The following is a 23,031-nucleotide window of genomic DNA, read 5'->3' as shown; positions in this document are numbered from 1 at the left end:
ATTATTCACAGAGATTTTTGTGAATTAACCCAAAACAGAGTAGACTGCCCTCAGTCTGACCCTAAACTGACCGGGGACCACACCGTCTGCTATCACAGATTACTGGGTTTCACTTTCCTCTCCTGCGGTTGTTAGATTGGCTTCTCATGCCAATCCTGGTTTCTATTAGCTAACCCCAGGACCTCATAGATGATTACAAGTTAATATTCATGTAACTTTTCAGTTTAACAAAATTCTGAGGTGATATTATTTTATTTTGCTTTTCTCCTTTCATTTAGATTTTGTCTCTTATTCTCTCAGCGGGAGTTGAGTCTCTGGCTCCTGCTTAATCAAAGCTCACAGATACGAGTCGCATGATTTACTCTCATAACATCCGAATCTTTCCCTCTTTAAAGACTAACGTCCTGCCATTTGTTATGACTGGCCCAGACTGGATCTTAGTAACGCAAAAGACAACAATAACAAGGCTATATAAAAGTAGTACTGGTACCGAGTCAATGTGCAGGGGTACGAGGTAGTTGAGGTAATACAGTGCATTCGGAAAGTATTCAGACCCCTTTTGTTATGTTACAGCCTTATTCTAAAATTGATTAAATCGTTTCTTCCACTCATCAATCTACACACAATGCCCCATAATGACAAAGCAAAAACAGGTTTTTATAATATCACATTTAAATAAGTATTCAGACCCTTTACTCAGTACTTTGTTGAAGCACCTTTGGCAGCAATCACAGCCTTGAGTCTTCTTGGGAATGACGCTACAAGCTTGGAACAGCAGTATTTGGGGAGTTTCTCCATTCTTCTATGCAGATCCACTCAAGCTCTGTCAGGTTGGATGGGGAGTGTCGCTGCGCAGCTATTTTCAGGTCTCTCCAGAGATGTTAGATCGGGTTCAAGTCCGGGCTCTGGCTGGGCCACTCAAGGACATTCAGATACAAAAAAAGAAAAAAAAGAAAAAAAAAGAGATGTTGAAATGTGCAAACATTTCTAAAAACCAGTTTTTGCTTTGTTGTTATGGTGTATTGTGTGTAGATTGATGAGAGAAAAAAACATTTTAATTGATTTTAGAATGATGCTGAAACATAACAAAATGTGGGAAAAGACAAGGGGTCTGAATACTTTCCGAAGGCAGTGCCTTGCAAAAGTATTCATCCCCCTTGGCATTTTTCCTATTTTATTGCATTACAACCTTTAATGTAAATGGATTTGTATGTGGATGTCATATAATGGACATACACAAAATAGTCCAAATTGGTGAAGTGAAATGTAAAAAATAACTTATTTCAAAAAGTTCTAAAAAATAAACAACAGAAAAGTGGTGCGTGCATATATATTCACCCCCTTTGCTATGAAGCCCCTAAATAAGATCTGGTGCAACCAATTACCTTCCGAAGTCACATAATGAGTTAAATAAAGTCCACCTGTGTGCAATCTAAGAGTCACATGATCTCAGTATATATACACACCTGTTCTGAAAGGCCCCAGAGTCTGCAACACCACTAAGCAAGGGGCACCACCAAGCAAGTGGCACCATGAAGACCAAGGAGCTCTCCAAACAGGTCAGGGACAAAGTTGTGGAGAAGTACAGATCAGGGTTGGGTTATAAAAAAATATCAGAAACTTTCAACATCCCACAGAGCACCATTAAATCTATTATTAAAAAATGGAAAGAATATGGCACCACAACAAACCTGCCAAGAGAGGGCCGCCCACCAAAACTCACGGACCAGGCAAGTAGGGCATTAATCAGAGAGGCAACAAAGAGACCAAAGATAACCCTGAAGGAGCTGCAAAGCTCCACATCAGAGATTGGAGTATCTGTCCATAGAACCACTTTAAGCCGTACACTCCACAGAGCTGGGCTTTACGGAAGAGTGGCCAGAAAGAAGCCATTGCTTAAAGAAAATAATAAGCAAACACATTTGGTGTTCGCCAAAAGGCATGTGGGAGACTCCCCAAACATATGGAAGAAGGTACTCTGGTCAGATGAGACTAAAATTGAGCTTTTTGGCCATCAAGGAAAACGCTGTGTCTAGCGCAAACCCAACACCTCTCATCACCCTGAGAACATCATCCCCACAGTGAAGCATGGTGGTGGCAGCATCCAGAGATGTTAGATTGGGTTCAAGTCCGGGCTCTGGCTGGGCCACTCGAGGACATTCAGAGACTTGTCCAGAAGCCACTCCTGGGTTGTCTTGGCTGTGTTCTTAGGGTCGTTGTCCTGTTGGAAGGTGAACCTTCGCCCCCAGTCTGAGGTCCTGAGCGCTCTGGAGCACGTTTTCATCAAGGATCTCTCTGTACTTTGCTCCGTTCATCTTTCACTCGATCCTGACTAGTCTCCCTGCCGCTGAAAAAACATCCCCACAGCATGATACTGCCACCACCATGCTTCACCGTAGGGATGGTGCCAGGTTTCCTCCAGACGTGACGCTTGGCATTCAGCCAAAGAGTTCAATCTTGGTTTCATCAGACCAGAGAGTCTTGTTTCTCATGGTCTGAGAGTCCTTTAGGTGCCTTTTGGCAAACACCAAGCGGGCTATCATGTACCTTTTACTGAGGAATGGCTTCCGTCTGCCACTCCTCAGTGCTGCAGAGATGGTTGTCCTTCTGGAAGGTTCTCCCATCTCCACAGAGGAACTCTGGAGCTCTGTCAGAGTGACCATTGAGTTCTTGGTCATCTCCCTGACCAATACCATCCTCCTCAGTGAATTTCATAAAAATTAAATACATTTTAGATAAAACTATATGTCACCAAATAACTGATTAAAACACACTATTTTGCGAAGAACGTCTACAGTAGCCTCAACAGCACTCTATAGGGTAGCACCATGGTGTAGCCGGAGGACAGCTAGCTTCCGTCCTGCTCTGGATACATTGACTTCAATACAAAACCTTGGAGGCTCATGGTTCTCACACCCTTCCATGGACTTACACAGTAATTATGACAACTTCCGGAGGACGTCCTCAAGCCTGTCAGAGCTCTTGCAGCATGAACTGACATGTTGTCCACCCAATGAAAGGATCAGAGAATTGATCTAGTACTGAAAGCATAAGCTACAGCTAGCTAGCACTGCAGTGTATAAAATGTGGTGAGTAGTTGACTCAAAGAGAGATGAAGACAAATTAATTTATTCCATAATGAAGGAGAAGCAAGAGAGAGAGATTTCATATTTTTATTTTCTCTTTCAGTTTCACTTACTTAGCTAGCAAATGCAGCTATCGAGTTTAGCCTACTGAAACACCCTGCTCAAACGGAGGGATGCTATGTTAGCTAGCTGGCTATGACTTTCCAACACAACACTGGAACTTTTCCAAGTCAAGGTAAGCTTTTGGTATTACTAATTTATTGCCACCGGGGCCCACCGGTGTAACTGCTTACTGACTTTACACTAACGTTACTGCATGATTGTAGCGGGTTTACTTACGTGTTAGTTCTATTAGCTATGCTGACTATGACGTTACTTTACGATGTAGGCTGTGTGTATCGGTTTGACTTGGAACGTTTTTTTCGCCTGGTCACATACAGCTGATGTGTTGTGTACTGAAGTCCACAAGGGAAGAGAAGGAATACAACGTGGGTGTATGTAAACAGAAGCAAACGGAACAAAACAGGAATAAACATACTGTTGGACTAGTGATTACACCATATATCAGCTAGATGCAGGCAAGAGTGTGCAAGGCGGTATTGAATGTCACTCTCTGTCACCTCAAATTTGTCTCTCGACCTGTGTGCACCTACGTTGTAAACTTTAATTCATAGGCTAGGTTGTAGCAACCTCATGATGGGTACAGTGAGGGAAAAAAGTATTTGATCCCCTGCTGATTTTGTACGTTTGCCCACTGACAAAGAAATGATCAGTCTATAATTTTAATGGTAGGTTTATATGAACAGTGAGAGACAGAATAAAACAAAAAAATCCAGAAAAATGCATGTCAAAAATGTTATAAATTGATTTGCATTTTAATGAGGGAATTAAGTATTTGGCCCCTCTGCAAAACATGACTTAGTACTTGGTGGCAAAACCCTTGTTGGCAATCACAGAGGTCAGACGTTTCTTGTAGTTGGCCACCAGGTTTGCACACATCTCAGGAGGGATTTTGCCCCATTCCTCTTTGCAGATCTTCTCCAAGTCATTAAGGTTTGGAGGCTGACGTTTGGCAACTCGAACCTTCAGCTCCCTCCACAGATTTTCTATGGGATTAAGGTCTGGAGTCTGGCTAGGCCACTCCAGGACCTTAATGTGCTTCTTCTTGAGACACTCCTTTGTTGCCTTGGCCATGTTTTTTGGGTCATTGTCATGCTGGAATACCCATCCACGACCCATTTTCAATGCCCTGGCTGAGGGAAGGAGGTTCTCACCCAAGATTTGACGGTACATGGCGCCGTCCATCGTCCCTTTGATGCAGTGAAGTTGTCCTGTCCCCTTAGCAGAAAAACACCCCCAAAGCATAATGTTTCCACCTCCATGTTTGACGGTGGGGATGGTGTTCTTGGGGTATTCCTCCTCCTCCAATCACAGCGAGTTGAGTTGATGCCAAAGAGCTCGATTTTGGTCTCATCTGACCACAACACTTTCACCCAATTCTCCTCTGAATCATTCAGATGTTCATTGGCAAACTTCAGACGGGCATGTATATGTGCTTTCTTGAGCAGGGGGACCTTGCGGGCGCTGCAGGATTTCAGTCCTTCATGGCGTAATGTGTTACCAATTGTTTTCTTGGTGACTATGGTCCCAGCTGCCCTGAGATCATTGACAAGATCCTCCCGTGTAGTTCTGGGCTGATTCCTCACCGTTCTCATGATCATTGCAACTCCACGAGGTGAGATCTTGCATGGAGCCCCAGGCCGAGGGAGATTGACAGTTCTTTTGTGTTTCTTCCATTTGCGAATAATCGCACCAACTGTTGTCACCTTCTCACCAAGCTGCTTGGCGATGGTCTTGTAGCCCATTACAGCCTTGTTTAGGTCTACAATCTTGTCCCTGACATCCTTGGAGAGCTCTTTGGTCTTAGCCATGGTGGAGAGTTTGGAATCTGATTGATTGATTGCTTCTGTGGACAGGTGTCTTTTATACAGGTAACAAGATGAGATTAGGAGCACTCCCTTTAAGAGTGTGCTCCTAATCTCAGCTCGTTACCTGTATAAAAGACACCAGGGAGCCAGAAATCTTTCTGATTAAGAGGGGGTCAAATACTTATTTCCCTCATTAAAATGCAAATCAATTTATAACATTTTTTACATGCATTTTTCTGGATTTTTTTGTTGTTTTTCTGTCTCTCACTGTTCAAATAAACCTACCATTAAAATTATAGACTGATAATTTCTTTGTCAGTGGGCAAACGTACAAAATCAGCAGGAGATCAAATACTTTTTTCCCTCACTGTATAGGGAAAATTGATTAATGCTCTTATCCTTTGATTGGGTGGACAACATGTCAGTTCATGCTACAAGAGCTCTGATAGGCTGGAGGACATCCTCCGGAAGTTGTCATAATTACTGTGTAAGTCTATAGAAGGGGGTTAGAACCATGACCCTCCTATGTTTTGTATTGAAGTCAATGTACCCAGAGGAGGACGGAAGCTAGCTGTCCTCCGGCTACACAATGGTGCTACCCTACAAATTGCTGTTGAGGCTACTGTAGACATCCTTTGCAAAATAGTGTGTTTAAATCAGTTATTTGGTGACGTGATTATATGTAGTATAGTTTTATCTAAAAAGGATAACTTTTTAAATGTTAGGCCTGTGTTTTAACTCAGCCACCCACATTTACTTGAAGAACAGTACAGATGCAACATTTGGTGATAGAATGACAGTTTGTGCTGTTTGTGCCGTAATTCTGTTACCAAACTTTGCATCTGCACTGTTCTTCAAGTAAATGTGTTTTTGGTAAATATCCTGTGGAAATTGTTAAATGTCATCCTTGTGCATAGAGTTGTATGGTTTGTTTAACTTTGCAATCATTGGTTTTGGTTTGACATACATTTTAAAGTGAAAAATTCTGTTACCACGGAATTGCCCATGACATAGATAATTTCCTCTGTGTGACATACACCACGCCCTGGGAGTGACATAGACCACACCTTGGGGGGATATATAGACCATACCCTCAGGGTTAGAATTTACATACATCGCGCTCCCTGGGGATGGCATATATCACACCCTCAGAAGCCAAAGTGATTGCGATGAATGACCTGGTGAAACGACTCCGACCATGTATTTCACTAACATTCTGTCTTGTTTCCCCTCTTGTCTCCTTCTACAGGAAGCCGTGGTGAGAGACAGTAACGTACCCTAGAAAAAGCCCAATCCCTGGCCGCCACGCCATGGCCCCTCGCAAGCGTCCAGGGCGGGGCCTCTTCGATATTTTCTGCTGTTTTAAAGGGAGTGATCACCCGGAGATCACCTACCGCCTTCGCCATGACAGTAACTTCATCCTACAGACCATGGAGCCCTCCCTGCCCATGCCGCATGAAGAGGAGCTGGATGCCATGTTCTCTGAACTGGTTGTACGTACTGTCCCTGGGCTGGGCCCAATGCCATGCTGAACTGCTGTCTGTCTCTCTCTCTCTCTGCTCTGCCTCTCTCTCTCTCTCTCTTTCTCTACTCTGCCTCTCTCTCGCTCTACTCTGCCTCTCTCTCTCGCTCTACTCTGCCTTTCTTTCTTTCTCTCTCAACTCTGCCTCTCTCTCTCTCTCTACTCTGCCTCTCTCTCACTCTCCCTCTACTCTGCCTCTCTCTCTCTCTCTCTCTCTCTCTCTCTCTACTCTGCCTCTCTCACCAATTAAAGGGATAGTTCGGGATTTTGGCAATGAGGCCGTTTGTCTAGTTAGCATTGGCTCGAGAAACTACCTCTAACGTTCTTCATACTGGACACAGAGACATACAAATGGTATCTACGAGATCATCTGACTCTGGGGAAGCAGCTCTTAAAGTATCCCTTTAAGAGCTGCTGGTTGGTAGTTGGTTCAGCTCTACAGTATAGATGACTAAAGGGATCTTGCCATTCATGGCTTTCATTTATTACATGATTACAGTCGGATCAAAATCTTTCAGGACTGTGAAATATTTAACTAGCTTAATCATATGTGGGGGATACGTGGATTGCTGCCATGTTTGAAGGCATAGCGGCCAGGTCTGCACTTGCTTTTCTTCAACTCTGTTTTCAGGGCCTGGCTGTGTGACTCGGACTCATAAATACTCACTAAGGGAGGGGCTCGCTTTTGATATATTTCCTCTGAAATACTTTATGTTAGCTTGTTTCCAGCATAATCAATGCTTATTGACAGCAATATAAAGGCATTTTACTACTAGCTTGAGTACACTAAAAAGGATGAAGCCTGCTCCCTGCAAATACATTTTACATTTATATTTTAGTCATTTAGCAGACGCTCTTATCCAGAGCGACAATTAGTGCATTCATTTTAAGATAGCTTGGTGAGACAACCTCAATAAAGTACACTACCAGTCAAAAGTTTGGACACACCTACTCATTCAAGTTTTTTTTTTTTTTAAACTATTTTTCATATTGTAGAATAATAGTGAAGAAATCAAAACTATGAAATAACACATATGGAATCATGTAGTAACCAAAAAAGTGTTAAACAAAACATATAAATATATTTTATATTTGAGATTCTTCAAATAGCCACCCTTTGCCTTGATGACAGCTTTGCACACTCTTGGCATTCTCTCAACCAGCTTCATGAGGTAGTCACCTGGAATGCATTTCAATTAACAGGTGTGCCTTCTTAAAAGTTAATTTATGGAATTTCTTTCCTTCTTAATGCGTTTGAGCCAATCAGTTGTGTTGTGACAAGGTATACAGAGATAGCCATATATGATAAAAGACCAAGTCCATATTATGGCAAGAACAGCTCAAACAAGCAAAGAGAAATGACAGTCCATCATTACTTTAAGACATGAAGGTCAGTCAATACGGAAAATGTCAAGAACTTTGAAAGTTTCTTCAAGTGCAGTCGCAAAAACCATCAAGCGCTATGATGAAACTGGCTCTCATGAGGACCGCCACAGGAAAGGAAGACCCAGAGTTACCTCTGCTGCAGAGGATAAGTTCATTAGAGTTACCAGCCTCAGAAATTGCAGCCCAAATAAATGCTTCACAGAGTTCAAGTAACAGACACATCTCAACATCAACTGTTCAGAGGGGACTGTATGAATCAGGCCTTCATGGTCGAATTACTGCAAAGAAACCACTACTAAAGGACACCAATAATAAGAAGAAACTTGCTTGGGCCAAGAAACACGAGCAATGGACATTAGACCGGTGGAAATGTGTCCTTTGGTCTGGAGTCCAAATGTGAGATTTTTGGTTCCAACCGCCGTGTCTTTGTGAAACGCGGTGTGGGTGAACGGATGATCTCCACATGTGTAGTTTCCACCGTAAAGCATGGAGGAGGAGGTGTTATGGTGGGGGGTGCTTTGCTGGTGACACCGTCTGTGATTTATTTAGAATTCAAGGCACACTTAACCAGCACGGCTACCACAGCATTCTGCAGCGATACGCCATCCCATCTGGTTTGGGCTTAGTGGGACTATCATTTGTTTTTCAACAGGACAATGACCCAACACACCTCCAGGCTGTGTAAGGGCTATTTTACCAAGAAGGAGAGTGATGGAGTGCTGCATCAGATGACGTGGCCTCCACAATCCCCCGACCTCAACCCAATTGAGATGGTTTGGGATGAGTCGGACTGCAGAGTGAAGGAAAAGCAGCCAACAAGTGCTCAGCAAATAAAAAAATAAAAAAATGAGAGACCATGTGAGGATATGACGGAGCCAAGTGACTTGGTGTATATAGAAAAGAGGAGAGGGCCTAGAACCGAGTCCAGTAGTGAGAGCATGTGAGAGTATGTGGTGCAGACTCAGATCCTCTCCACATCACCTGGTAGGAGCGACCTGCCAGGTAGGATGCAATCCAAGAGTGTGCAACGCCTGAGATGCCCAGCACTGAGAGGGTGGAGAAGAGGATCTGATGGTTCACAGTGTCAAAGGCAGCGGATAAATCTAGGAGGATGAAAACAGAGGAGAGAGAGTCAGCTTTGGCAGAGCGTAGAGCCTCTGTGACACAGAGGAGAGCAGTCTCAGTTGAGTGAGCCGTCTTGAAGCCTGACTAGTTAGGGTCAAGAAGATAGTTCTGAGAGAGATAGCAAGAGAGTTGGTCATAGACAGCACGATCAAGTGTTTTTGAAAGAAAAGAAAGAAGGGCTAACGGTCTAGTTTTTGACGTTTGTTTCTTGAGGAAGGGAGCAACTCTGGCCGTCTTGAAGTCCGAGAGGACGCAACCAGTAGTTAGGGATGAGTTGATGAGGGGAAGTGAGGAATGGGAGGTCTCCAGAGATGGTCTGGAGAAGGGAGGAGGGGAAGGGGTTGAGTGGGCAGGTTGCCAGGCGGCTGGACGTCACTAGTTGCAGGATTCCATCTGGAGAGAGAGGGGAGAAAGAGGTCAAGGTATAGGGTAGTTCTGTGAGAGTGGGACCAGTGGAGTCATTAGGCTGAGTGAATGAGGAACCGATATCGTCAATCTTCTTTACAAAATGGTTGACAGAGTCGTCCACGGAGAGGTAGGAGGGAGGGGAGGAGGTGGTGGAACATTAAGGAGGGAGGAGAAGGTGGAGAAAAGTTTCCTAGGGTTAGAGGCAGAAGCTTGAAATATAGAGTGATAGAAAGCGGCTTTAATAGCGGATACAGAGGAAGAGAAGGTAGAGAGAAGGGATAGGTCCTCCGGAACTTTAGTTTTCCTCCATTTCCGCTCAGCTGCCCGCAGCCCTATTCTGTAAGCTCGCAGTGAGTCATTCAGCCACGGAGCAGGAGGTGATGGCTGAGCCGGCCAAGAGGAAAGGGGACAGTGAGAGTCATAGGATGCGGAAAGGGAGGAGAGTAGGGTCGAAAAGGCAGAATCAGGAGACAGGAGAGAGAAGGATTTAGCAGAAGGTAGAGATGATAGGATAGAAGAGGAGAGAGTAGTGGGAGAGAGACAGATAAGATTGTGATGGCTGAGTGGGTAGGGTTGGAGGAGAGAGGGAGAGAAAAGTAGTGATCAGAGACTATATAGTATTTCAGATGAAGGAAACTTCAGAAAACTCACGAGGCCCATGGCTTCCTCTTTGTATGGTCATCACAGGGTTAACAAAGGCCCAGTGCTCATGCCACTAAAGGGATAGAGAATAGCTTCTTCCTAGTGCTCATCCTAATAATCCCAAGCTCTCTGTGATCCCCTTGTTACTCTCACTAGGGTTAGCTGCTTTGAGTGAGACAATACAGCTCATCCTCATTTAGCTCTGAAGACTCCATTGAGCAGGGGGCCAGTGAGCGTCTGTGCAGGCTGGGGCCACCAGCTCATGACGGTGCCTGTCCCTGTCCCTCCCCAGCAGCAGCAGCCAGCGGCACGGTCGGGCCCCTCGACTTGCAGGACTGCACAAGCTACGCCGGGTCCGTCGTTCCTGGCACTGGCCAAACAAGCCTCCTGCAGAGAATCCATCTGCAGCCATTGTGTCCTGATTGGACCTCTCACAATGGGCCAAAACAGAGATGTCAAACAGTATCAGCCTAAACTCTAGCCTGGTAAACACCCTGGCTCTATGTCTCAGGATGAGGGAAATATGGCTTGGGTCATGTTCAGTAGGCACGAAACGGAAGAAAACTGTCAGAAACGGGGAGGTGCCTTAATAGAAGAGGGGATATTGCCAACCATCCACTTAGTTCATATTTGAAAGAAGAAGAGTAATACAGGATACATAGAGAGACATGTGTTTGTTATTTTCTTTGAAGTTATTTATATTGCTTCAAAGGTTAGCTGCAAAATGATTTAGGAAGCTCTCTAGTTATCTATAAGTTATTTCAGTCCTCCATTCCTTCCTTCCGTCCAGTGGTGTAGTGGTACCTGGAGAAGTGGGTATACTCAAATTTTGCCAGCAAAGGAAAGACATCCTGCGTGAAAAACTATTTGCGAAACAGTGACATACACTCTGAATGACCTAAAATGATGAATCCCATATTGGTCTTTCACAGTCAAGCCAACCCAAGCTGTACTGTGCAAGTATGCTAATAGTAGTCAACTGAATCAGAAATTCAGATCTTTCCAAAATTTCCTAAATCACACTTTGTTAATAGAAAAACAACAAAATTGGATGTTCTAAGTCCATAACAATGCTTAAACCACATCAGGTGACCACTTCTATTTTTGAGAGTAGTTACTGTTTTAATTCAAGTGTAAAGGCACTTTGCACTGTGGTATGGTTAGCGGCGTTTCTGTAGCACATGAGATGGAGTTTGCAAAACAAATGGCCACTGGATTGATGCAAATTCTGACAGGTTGGCATAAGCTTCTTTGTAACTAGTTAACATTTAATTGAGAAGGTTTTTGGGAAGCCTTTCTATCTACCAGAAGACGGTTAGGCCTATCATTGCCATCTCTATATCTTTCCTGTTCCTTAATTGTTTGAAACTTGGACATTTTACTTCATATTAGGAGGCATGTCTTGTCTTGCTTCAAAGTAGCCTATAGCCAATATCCCACCATAGAAAGGTGGAGACAATTATTTTATAAAGACTTCCTCATTATTTTGTAAAGACTTCTCCTGTTTTTCAACTTTCTTTAATTGTCTAGCAGCCGAAGGCATTATCCTAGTCATATTAGCAACCCATGATAGTTGTTGCATCTTTAGATCTCCCCTCTTTCAACATTTCTAACAGATATTTCCATCTCTGTCCATGAAACCGCTCACATATGCAATGCGAATTTTAGAACAGTGTTTTCCTGCAAATTGCATTTTGGAACATTCGCACATAGGCCTACCACAGCTTGCACAGTGCTGCGCCTAAAATGTGAAGAAAAATAGTTGTAAGCTAAACATTCTGATCGGTTCCCTCAACCGTATTAATTGATATGGCGTATACATCCACTGCACTACTTTGATACGCATCGTGGGGATTATTTTTAACATAATTTCCTATGACTGAAAACAGCATCTGGAGATCAGAACAGCGATCACTAACCGGTTTCTACTTCAACAAGTCGGCAGTTCTGGACGTTCTGCTTACTCCGGCACAAGGCCCTAATCCCTGGGACTCAAAAGTGGATGCGATGGCGCAAAAGAGGCAGATGAGCCGGCATCCAGACCAAACTACGTTGACAAGCAAATAAACCGCCTCTAGGTACAGTCACTAGAGAACAAACTGGACGAGCTCCGTTTGATACTATCCTACCAACAGGACCTGAAGAACTGTAATATTCTGTTTCACAGAGTCGTGGCTGAACAAGGAGATGGATAATATACAGTACATCTTGTTGGCTTTTCCATACATCATCAAGACCGGTCGGCAGCCTCGGGTAAGATGAGGGAGGGAGTGGTGTGTCTATTTGTTAACAGCTGGTGCGCGATCTCTAATGTTAAACCTGGAGAAGTGTCCCATGTCTTATTTAAAATAAAATAAATGTATTTAACCTTTATTTAACCAGGTAGGCCAGTTGAGAACAAGTTCTCATTTACAACTGCGACCTGGCCAAGATAAAGCAAAGCAGTGCGATAAAAACAACAACACAGAGTTACATATGGGATAAACAAAACGTACAGTCAATAACACAATAGAAAAATTGAAAATCTATATACAGTGTGTGCAAAGGTAGTACGTTATGGAGGTAGGGCAAGTACAGTTCACAATGGTGGGTAGTATATGGGGCTTTGGTGACAAAACGGATGGCACTGTGATAGACTACATCCAATTTGCTGAGTAGAGTGTTGGAGGCTATTTTGGAAATGACATCGCCGAAGTCAAGGATCGGTAGGATAGTCAGTTTTACGAGGGCATGTTTGGCAGCATGAGTGAAGGAAGCTTTGTTGCGAAATAAGAAGCCAATTCTAGATGTAACTTTGGATTGGAGATGCTTAATGTGAGTCTGGAAGGAGAGTTTACGGTCTAACCAGACACCTAGGTATTTGTAGTTGTCCACATATTCTAAGTCAGACCCGCCGAGAGTAGTGATTCTAGTCGGGCGGGAGGGTGCAAGCAGCGTTCGATTGAAGAGCATGCATTTAGTTTTACTAGCGTTTAAGAGCAATTGGAGCCATGGGTTACAGGCAACATCCGCACTGATCTAAAGGCTAGAGCTGCCACTTTCAAGGAGTGGGACACTAATCTGGAATGTTTATAAGAAATCCAGCTATGACCTCTGACAAGCCATCAAACAGGCAATGCGTCAATACAAGACTAAGATCGAATCCTACTACGCCGGCGCTGACGGTCGTCGGATATGGCAAGGCTTGCAAACTATCATGGATTACAAAGGGAAACCGAGCCGCGAACTGCCCAGTGACGCGAGGCTACCAGACGTGCTAAATGCCTTCTATGCTAGCTTTGACACAAGCAACAATGAACCATTCATGAGAGCACCAGCAGTTCCGGACAACTGTGTGATCACGCTCTCCGTAGCCATTGTGTTTCAAGTAGACCACCCAAGAACGCCAAGGTAACCTGTCTAAATTACTATTGCCCCGTAGCACTCACATCTGTAGCCTTGAAATGCTTTGAAAGGCTGGTAATGGGTCACATCAACACCATCATCCTAGACGCCCTGGACCCACTCCAATTCGCATACCGCCCCAACAGATCCACAGATGACGCAAACTTTATTGCACTCCACACTGCCCTCTCCCATGTGTACAAAAAGAACACCTATTTGAGAATGCCGTTCATTGACTACAGCTCATCGTTCATCACCATAGTGCCCTCGAAGCTCATCACTAAGCCCTGGTCCCTGGGACTGAACACTTCCATCTGCAACTGGATCCTGGACTTCCTGACCGGCCACCCCCAGGTGGTGAAGGTAGACAACAACATATCCACCACACTGACCATCAACACGGGGGCTCCTCAGGGCTGCGTGCTTAATCCCTTCTTGTACTCCCAGTTCAACCAGAACTGTGTGGCCGCGCACGACTCTAACACCATCATTAAGTTTGCTGACGACACAGGACGGTGGTAGACCTGATCACCGACGATGATGAGACAGCCTATATGGAGGAGGTCAGTGACCTGGCAGTGTGATGCCAGGACAACAACCTCTCCCTCAATGTCAGCAAGACAAAGGAGCTGAACGTGGACTACAAGAAACGGAGGGCCGAGCACGCCCCCATCCATATTGACGGGGCTGTAGTGGAATGGGTCGAGAACTTCAAGTTCCTCGGTGTCAACAACAACTAAGGAATTAACACACACACCAACACAGTCGTGAAGAAGGCACGACAACGCCTCTTCCCCCTAAGGAGGCTGAAAAGATTTGGCATGGGACCTCAAATCCTCAAAAAGTTCTACAGCTGCGCCATTGAGAGCATCTTGAGTGGCTGCATCACCGCTTGGTATGGCAACTGCTTGGCATCAGACAGCAAGGCGCTACAGAGGGTAGTGCGTATGGCCCAGTACATCACTGGGGCTGAGCTTCCTGCCATCCAAGACCTTTATACCAGCCGGTGTCAGAGGAAGGCCCAAACAATTGTCAGACTCCAGCCACCCAAGTCAAAGACTGTTCTCTCTGCTACCGCACGGCAAGTGATACCGATGCACCAAGTCTGGAACTAACAGGACCCAGAGCAGCTTCTACCCACAAGCCATAAGACTGCTAAATAGTTAGTCCGGGTAGCTATTTAGTTAACTATTTAACTATCTGCATTGACCCTTTTTGATTCATTACATACACTGCTGCTACTGTTTATTATGTATCCTGTTGCCAAGTCACTTTACCCCTACCTATATGTGCATTCTGTATCTACCTCAATTACCTTGTACCCTGCACATTGACTCGGTACTGGTGCCCCGTGTATATATCCAAGTTATCATTAGTCATTGTTTATTTATCTCTCGTGTTATTATTTTTCTCTGCATTGCTGGGACGGGCCATAAGCATTTCCCTGTTAGTCTGCCTGTTGTTTACGAAGCATGTGACAAATAAAATGTGATTTGATCCAGTCCAGACAGGAATTCTGATGCGTTATGGGTGTTGTCATAGAAATGGGGTGTTGTCAGGTCACTCGTAATGTAATAATCCTTTGATATCCCACTTGGCAGCCATCCTGTCCTGTCTGGAATCTGTCCAATGCAATTCTATGGGATGTCAATAATTATGTGATATTGCAGGGACAATGGATGTTTGGCTGTAAGTGGTCATGATTGGTGACAGACATACAGAGAGAGCAGACAGTGGATCAATGATGCTGCAGGCTGGTTTAGATGTTGGGAACAGCAGACACATATGGATGGGGCATACACACACACGCAGACACAGAGCATTCATAGCTATCCTGTATGGCTCAGTTGATAGAGCATGGCACTTGCAAAGCCAGGATTGCGGGTTTGTTTCCTGGGGCCGGCCACCCATACGTAAAATATTTGCACACATGACTGTAAGTCGCTTCGCATAAAAGCATCTGCTAAATGGAGAATATATACACTACCGGTCAAAAGTCTTAGAACACCTACTCATTCAAGGGTTTTTCTTTATTTTTACTATTTTCTACATTGTAGAATAATAGTGAAGACATCAAAACTATGAAATAACTAATCTAATTTCCACGCAGGGAAATACAACAGCTCACAGCAGTATATAACACCAAACAAGGAACAATCACGCACAACACCATGAGGGAACCAGAGGGTTAAATAGGGAAACAAATTAACGTGATGGGAACCAGGTGTGTACAATACAGACAAAACAAATGGAAAACAGAAACGTAGATCGATGGCAGCTAGAAAGCCGGTGACGACGACCGCCGATAGCCGCCCGCACAAGGAGAGGCACCAACTTCGGCGGGAGTCGTGACAGTACCCCCCCCCTAGACGCGAGGCTCCAGCAGTGCGCCGACACCGACCTCGGGGATGACCCGGAGGACGAGGTGCAGGACGATCCGGGTGGAGACGGTGAAATCCCTGTAGTAAGGAAGGGTCCAGGATGTCCTTCACCGGCACCCAGCATCTCTCCTCCGGACCGTACCCCTCCCACTCCACGAGGTACGGAAGGCCCCTCGCCCGACGCCTTGAGTCCATGATGGCTCGCACAGTATACGCCGGGGCCCCCCCGATGTCCAGTGGGGGCGGAGGAACCTCCCGTACCTCAGACTGCTGGAGCGAACCAGCCACCACCGGCCTGAGGAGAGACACATGGAACGAGGGGTTAATATGGTAATCAGGGGGGAGCTGTAACCTATAACAAACCTTTTTTTTATTTTTTTTATTTCACCTTTATTTAACCAGGTAAGCCAGTTGAGAACAAGTTCTCATTTACAACTGCGACCTGGCCAAGATAAAGCAAAGCAGTGCGATAAAAACAACAACACAGAGTTACATATGGGGTAAATCAAAACATAAAGTCAAAAATACAACAGAAAATATATTTACAGTGTGTGCAAATGTAGCAAGTTATGGAGGTAAGGCAATAAATAGGCTATAGTGCAAAATAATTACAATTAGTATTAACACTGGAATGATAGATGTGCAAGAGATGATGTGCAAATAGAGATACTGGGGTGCAAATGAGCAAAATAAATAACAATATAGGGATGAGGTAGTTGGGTGGGCTAATTTCAGATGGGCTGTGTACAGGTGCAGTGATCGGTAAGGTGCTCTGACAACTGATGCTTAAAGTTAGTGAGGGAGATAAGAGTCTCCAGCTTCAGAGATTTTTGCAATTCGTTCCAGTCATTGGCAGCAGAGAACCGGAAGGAATGGCGGCCAAAGGAGGTGTTGGCTTTGGGGATGACCAGTGAGATATACCTGCTGGAGCGCATACTACGGGTGGGTGTTGCTATGGTGACCAATGAGCTAAGATAAGGCGGGGATTTGCCTAGCAGTGATTTATAGATGGCCTGGAGCCAGTGGGTTTGGCGACGAATATGTAGTGAGGACCAGCCAACAAGAGCGTACAGGTCACAGTGGTGTGTAGTGTATGGGGCTTTGGAGACAAAACGGATGGCACTGTGATAGACTACATCCAATTTGCTGAGTAGAGTGTTGGAGGCTATTTTGTAAATGACATCGCCGAAGTCAAGGATCGGTAGGATAGTCAGTTTTACGAGGGCATGTTTGGCAGCATGAGTGAAGGAGGCTTTGTTGCGAAATAGGAAGCCAATTCTAGATTTAATGTGAGATTCTTAATGTGAGTCTGGAAGGAGAGTTTACAGTCTAACCAGACACCTAGGTATTTGTAGTTGTCCACATACTCTAGGTCAGACCCGTCGAGAGTAGTGATTCTAGTCGGGTGGGCGGGTGCCAGCAGCGTTCGATTGAAGAGCATGCATTTAGTTTTACTAGTGTTTAAGAGCAGTTGGAGGCTACTGAAGGAGTGTTGTATGGCATTGAAGCTCGTTTGGAGGTTTGTTAACACAGTGTCCAGTGAAGGGCCAGATGTATACAAAATGGTGTCGTCTGCGTAGAGGTGGATCTGAGAGTCTCCAGCAGCAAGAGCGACATCATTGATATACACAGAGAAAAGAGTCGGCCCAAGAATTGAACCCTGTGGCACCCCCATTGTTCAGTCTCCTCAGGACTTTAAATGGCTCCACAAATCGCGGACCCAGCTTCCGGCAGGGCAGGCGAAGGGGCAGGTTTCGGGTCGAGAGCCAGACCCGGTTCCCCGGTGCATACAACGGGGCCTCACTGCGGTGGCCATTCATCCACCGCAGGTGCCTCGATCTGGCTCTGATGCCACGGTGCCAGGACCGGCTGATACCCTAGTACACACTGAAATGGAGACATGTTAGCGGAGGAGTGGCGGAGGGAGTTTTGGGCCATCTCTGCCCAGGGGATGAAAGCCACCCACTCCCCCGGCCGGTCCTGGCAATAGGACCACAGAAACCTACCCACATCCTGGTTAACTCTCTCCACCTGCCCATTACTCTCGGGGTGAAAACCTGAGGTCAGGCTGACCGAGACCCCCAGAAGTTCCATGAACGCCCTCCAGACCCTCGATGTGAACTGGGGACCCCGATCAGACACTATATCCTCAGGCACCCCGTAGTGCTGGAAGACGTGGGTAAACAGAGCCTCCGCAGTCTGTAGGGCCGTAGGGAGACCGGGCAAAGGAAGGAGACGGCAGGACTTAGAAAACCGATCCACAATGACCAGGATCGTGGTGTTACCTTGTGACGGAGGAAGATCTGTCACGAAGTCCACCGATAGGTGTGACCACGGCCGTTGTGGAACGGATATGGGTTGTAATTTCCCTCTGGGCAGGTGTCTAGGTGCCTTGCACTGGGCGCACACCGAGCAGGAGGAAACATAAACCTTCACGTCCTTAGCTAAAGTGGGCCACCAGTACTTCCCACTAAGACAGCGCACTGTCCGACCGATGCCAGGATGACCAGAGGAGGGTGACGTGTGGGCCCAACAGATCAATCGATCGCGGACATCAAACGGAATGTACAGACACGGAACCGGACACTGGGTGGGAGTGGGCTCCGCACGTAACGCCCGCTTGATGTCCGCGTCAACCTCCCATACCACCGGTGCCACCAGGCAAGAAGCCGGAAGTATGGGAGTGGGATCCGTGGACCGCTCCTCTGAGTCATACATCCGGGACAGAGCATCTGCCTTAGCGTTCTGGGAACCTGGTCTGTAGGATAGGGTGAAAACAAAACGGGTGAAAAACATGGCCCACCTTGCCTGGCGAGGGTTCAGTCTCCTCGCCGGCAGGATGTACTCCAGATTGCGGTGGTCAGTCCAAATGAGGAAAGGGTGTTTAGCCTCCTCAAGCCAATGTCTCTACGCCTTCAGAGCCTTGACAACAGCTAACAGCTCCCGGTCCCCCACATCATAGTTTCGCTCCGCCGGGCTGAGCTTCTTCGAAAAGAAAGCACAGGGGCAGAGCTTTGGTGGCGTACCCGAGCACTGAGACAGCACAGCTCCTATCCCTGCCTCGGACGCGTCCACCTCTACTATGAATGCTAAGGAGGGATCCGGATGAGCCAGCACAGGAGCCGAAGTAAACAGAGCCTTCAGGTAACCAAAAGCCCTGTCCGCCCCAGCTGACCACTGCAGTCGCACCGGTCCCCCCTTCAGCAAGGAGGTAATGGGAGCCGCTATCTGACCAAAGCCCTGGATAAACCTCCGGTAGTAGTTGGCAAACCCTAAGAACCGCTGCACTTCCTTTACCGTGGTTGGAGTCAGCCAATTACGCACGGCTGAAATGCAGTCATTCTCCATCTCCACCCCTGACGCGGACAGGCGGTACCCTAGGAAGGAGACGGACTGTTGGAAGAACAGACATTTCTCAGCCTTGACGTACAGGTCATGCTCCAACAGTCGACCAAGCACCTTGCGCACCAGGGACACATGCTTGGCACGTGTAGCGGAGTATATGAGTGTCATCTATATACACCACTACACCCTGCCCGTGCAGGTCCCTGAAGATCTCATCTACAAAGGATTGGAAGACTGATGGAGCATTCATCAACCCGTACGGCATGACGAGGTACTCATAGTGCCCAGAGGTGGTACTAAATGCAGTCTTCCACTCATCCTCCTCCCGGATACGCACCAAGTTGTACGCGCTCCTGAGATCCAGTTTTGTGAAGAAGCACGCCCCATGCAATGACTCGGTCACACTGGCTATGAGAGGCAACAGGTAACTGTACTTCACCGTGATCTGATTTATACCCCGATAGTCAATGCACGGGCGTAAACCTCCATACTTCTTCTTCACAAAAAAGAAACTCGAGGAGGCAGGTGAAGTGGAAGGCCGAATGTATCCCTGTCCCAAAGATTCGGAGACATATGTTTCCATAGCCGCCGTCTCCTCCTGTGACAGAGGATACACGTGACTCCTGGGAAGTGCTGCGTCTTCCTGGAGATTTATCGCACAATCCCCCCGTCGATGGGGTGGTAATTGAGTCACCTTCTTTTTACAGAAAGCGAGAGCCAAATCGGTATGTTCAGGGGGGAATGTGCATGGGGGACACCTGGTTTGGACTTTCCACCGAAGTTGCACCTACGGAACCACCTACACACCTCCCTGAGCACTGACGTGACCATCCCTTCAGAGCCCTCTGTTGCCACAAAATGGTGGGGTCATGATGGGCCAACCAGGGAAGCCCCAACACCACATGAAACGCAGGAGAATCGATCAGGAAGAGACTAATACTCTCCTCATGACCCTCCTGCGTTATCATACATAGTGGAGCTGTGACCTCCCTAATCAGGCCCGATCCTAAAGGACGACTATCTAAGGCATGTACAGGAAAGGGCACATCAACAGTAACAATAGGGATCCCTATTCTAAGTGCAAAGGCACGGTCAATAAAGTTCCCAGCTGCACCTGAATCTACTAGCGCCTTATGCTGGGAATGCGGGGAAAACTCAGGAAACTTTATACAGACATACATGTGCGCAACAGAGAGCTCTGGGTGAGTCGGGTGCCTACTCACCTGGGATGATCCACCAGTGCCCTGCCTGCTGCCTCGACTCCCTGGGGAACCTCCCCAGCACCAACCAGCAGTGTGCCCTCTGCGGCCATACTTGGTGCAGGAAACGGCCCCCCCTCCGGTCACCCTTAGAGTAGCGCCTCCGAGCTCCATAGGGGTAGGGTCGGAGGTGCTGGGGGATGGAATGGACGGACCCTGAACCGGACGTCCGCGGGTGGCCTACTGGTTATCCAGCCGGATGGATAAATCCACCAGCTGGTCGAGTGTAAGGGTGGTGTCCCTGCAGGCCAGCTCCCGATGAACGTCCTCCCGTAGACTACACCGGTAATGGTCGATCAGGGCCCTCTCATTCCATACCGCTCTGGCAGCCAGGGTCCTGAAGTCCAGAAGTGATGTGCTCTCCTCCTCCCCTGTCTGAGATGGAACAAGCATTCCCCCGCCGCTCTCCCCTCAGGCGGATGATCAAAGACCGCCCGGAAACGGCGGGTGAAATCCTCGTAGCGAACCAAATTAGCGTCTATACCTCCCCATTCGGCGTTGGCCCACTCCAGCGCTTTCAGGAGATGAGGGCGGACACTCTCTCGTAACCCGAGGGAGCCGGGTGGACGGTCGCCAGGTAGATCTCCACCTGGAGCAGGAACCCCTGGCACCCGGCACTTGTCCCATCATAGGCCTTCGGGAGCGAGAGCCGAATCCCACTGGGTCCAGGTGACGGAGGGGTGGACAATGGTGTGGGTTGAGGTGAAGTTGATGGGGTTGTGGGAAAACCCTCTCTCTCCCATCGCTCCATGGTGTGCAGCAGGCGATCCATGGCTGTGCCCAGATTGTGGAGCATCGTCGCGTGCTGCTGGACGCGCTCTTCCACTGGTAACAGAGGACTGGGTGCACCTGCTGACTCCTTATGTGGTGCGTGATTCTGTCAGGTGTCAGTGTGCAGCGGTAGGACGGAGTCAGGCGCAGGACACAGAACTGAGTAAATTACAAACTTTACTCGGAAAAACAACACATCTAATTTCCACGCAGGGAAATACAACTGCTCACAGCAGTATATAACACCAAACAAGGAACAATCACGCACAACACCATGACGGAACCAGAGGGGTAAATAGGGAAACAAATTAACGTGATGAGAACCAGGTGTGTACAATACAGACAAAACAAATGGAAAACAGAAACGTAGATCGGTGGCAGCTAGAAAGCCGGTGACGACGACCACCGATAGCCGCCCGCACAAGGAGAAGCACCAACTTCGGCGGAAGTCGTGACATCTACAATGTTAAAAGTAAAGAACAACCCTTGAATGAGTAGGTGTGTCCAAACTTTTGACTGGTAGTGTGTATATACAGTGAGGGAAAAAAGTATTTGATCCCCTGCTGATTTTGTACGTTTGCCCACTGACAAAGACATGATCAGTCTATCATTTTAATGGTAGGTTTATTTGAACAGTGAGAGACAGAATAACAACAACAAAATCCAGAAAAACGCATGTCAAAAATGTTATAAATTGATTAGCATTTTAATGAGGGAAATAAGTATTTGACCCCTCTGCAAAATATTACTTAGTACTTGGTGGCTAAACCCTTGTTGGCAATCACAGAGGTCAGACGTTTCTTGTAGTTGGCCACCAGGTTTGCACACATCTCAGCAGGGATTTTGTCCCACTCCTCTTTGCAGATCTTCTCCAAGTCATTAAGGTTTCGAGGCTGACATTTGGCAACTCGAACCTTCAGCTCCCTCCACAGATTTTCTATGGGATTAAGGTCTGGAGACTGGCTAGGCCACTCCAGGACCTTAATGTGCTTCTTCTTGAGCCACTCCTTTGTTGCCTTGGCCGTGTGTTTTGGGTCATTGTCATGCTGGAATACCCATCCACGACCCATTTTCAAAGCCCTGGCTGAGGGAAGGAGGTTCTCACACAAGATTTGACGGTACATGGCCCCGTCCATCGTCCCTTTGATGCGGTGAAGTTGTCCTGTCCCCTTAGCAGAAAAACATCCCCAAAGCATAATGTTTCCACCTCCATGTTTTGACGGTGGGGATGGTGTTCTTGGGGTCATAGGCAGCATTCCTCCTCCTCCAAACACGAGATGAGTTGATGCCAAAGAGCTCGATTTTGGTCTCATCTGACCACAACACTTTCACCCAGTTCTCCTCTGAATCATTCAGATGTTCATTGGCAAACTTCAGACGGGCCTGTATATGTGCTTTCTTGAGCAGGGGGACCTTGCGGGCGCTGCAGGATTTCAGTCCTTCACGGCGTAGTGTGTTACCAATTGTTTTCTTGGTGACTATGGTCCCAGCTGCCTTGAGATCATTGACAAGATCCTCCCGTGTAGTTCTGGCCTGATTCCTCACCGTTCTCATGATCATTGCAACTCCACGAGGTGAGATCTTGCATGGAGCCCCAGGCCGAGGGAGATTGACAGTTATTTTGTGTTTCTTCCATTTGCGAATAATCGCACCAACTGTTGTCACCTTCTCACCAAGTTGCTTGGCGATGGTCTTGTAGCCCATTCCAGCCTTGTGTAGATCTACAATCTTGTCCCTGACATCCTTGGAGAGCTCTTTGGTCTTGGCCATGGTGGAGAGTTTGGAATTTGATTG

At 46.8% G+C, this 23,031-nt stretch overlaps 1 protein-coding gene across 3 annotated transcripts in view; it reads left to right on the top strand.

Moving 5' to 3' along the window:
- LOC121539490 (disheveled-associated activator of morphogenesis 1-like) overlaps window positions 1–23,031 on the top strand; it is an 86,561-nt gene that overhangs the window by 34,812 nt on the left and 28,718 nt on the right. For all 3 annotated transcript variants that reach the window (XM_041848018.2, XM_041848019.2, XM_041848017.2), the window contains exon 2: window positions 6,264–6,507. In XM_041848018.2, coding sequence (XP_041703952.2) covers window positions 6,325–6,507 — 183 coding nt within the window. In that variant the 5' untranslated portion in view covers window positions 6,264–6,324. The remainder of the gene's footprint in view (window positions 1–6,263; window positions 6,508–23,031) is intronic.

This window comes from Coregonus clupeaformis, chromosome 25 (genome assembly GCF_020615455.1).
Source record: "Coregonus clupeaformis isolate EN_2021a chromosome 25, ASM2061545v1, whole genome shotgun sequence".
In the NCBI taxonomy this organism is placed as follows: Eukaryota; Metazoa; Chordata; class Actinopteri; order Salmoniformes; family Salmonidae; genus Coregonus; species Coregonus clupeaformis.
The sequence above is the reverse complement of the archived record's forward strand: the minus strand, read 5'-3'. Positions and strand labels throughout refer to the sequence as shown.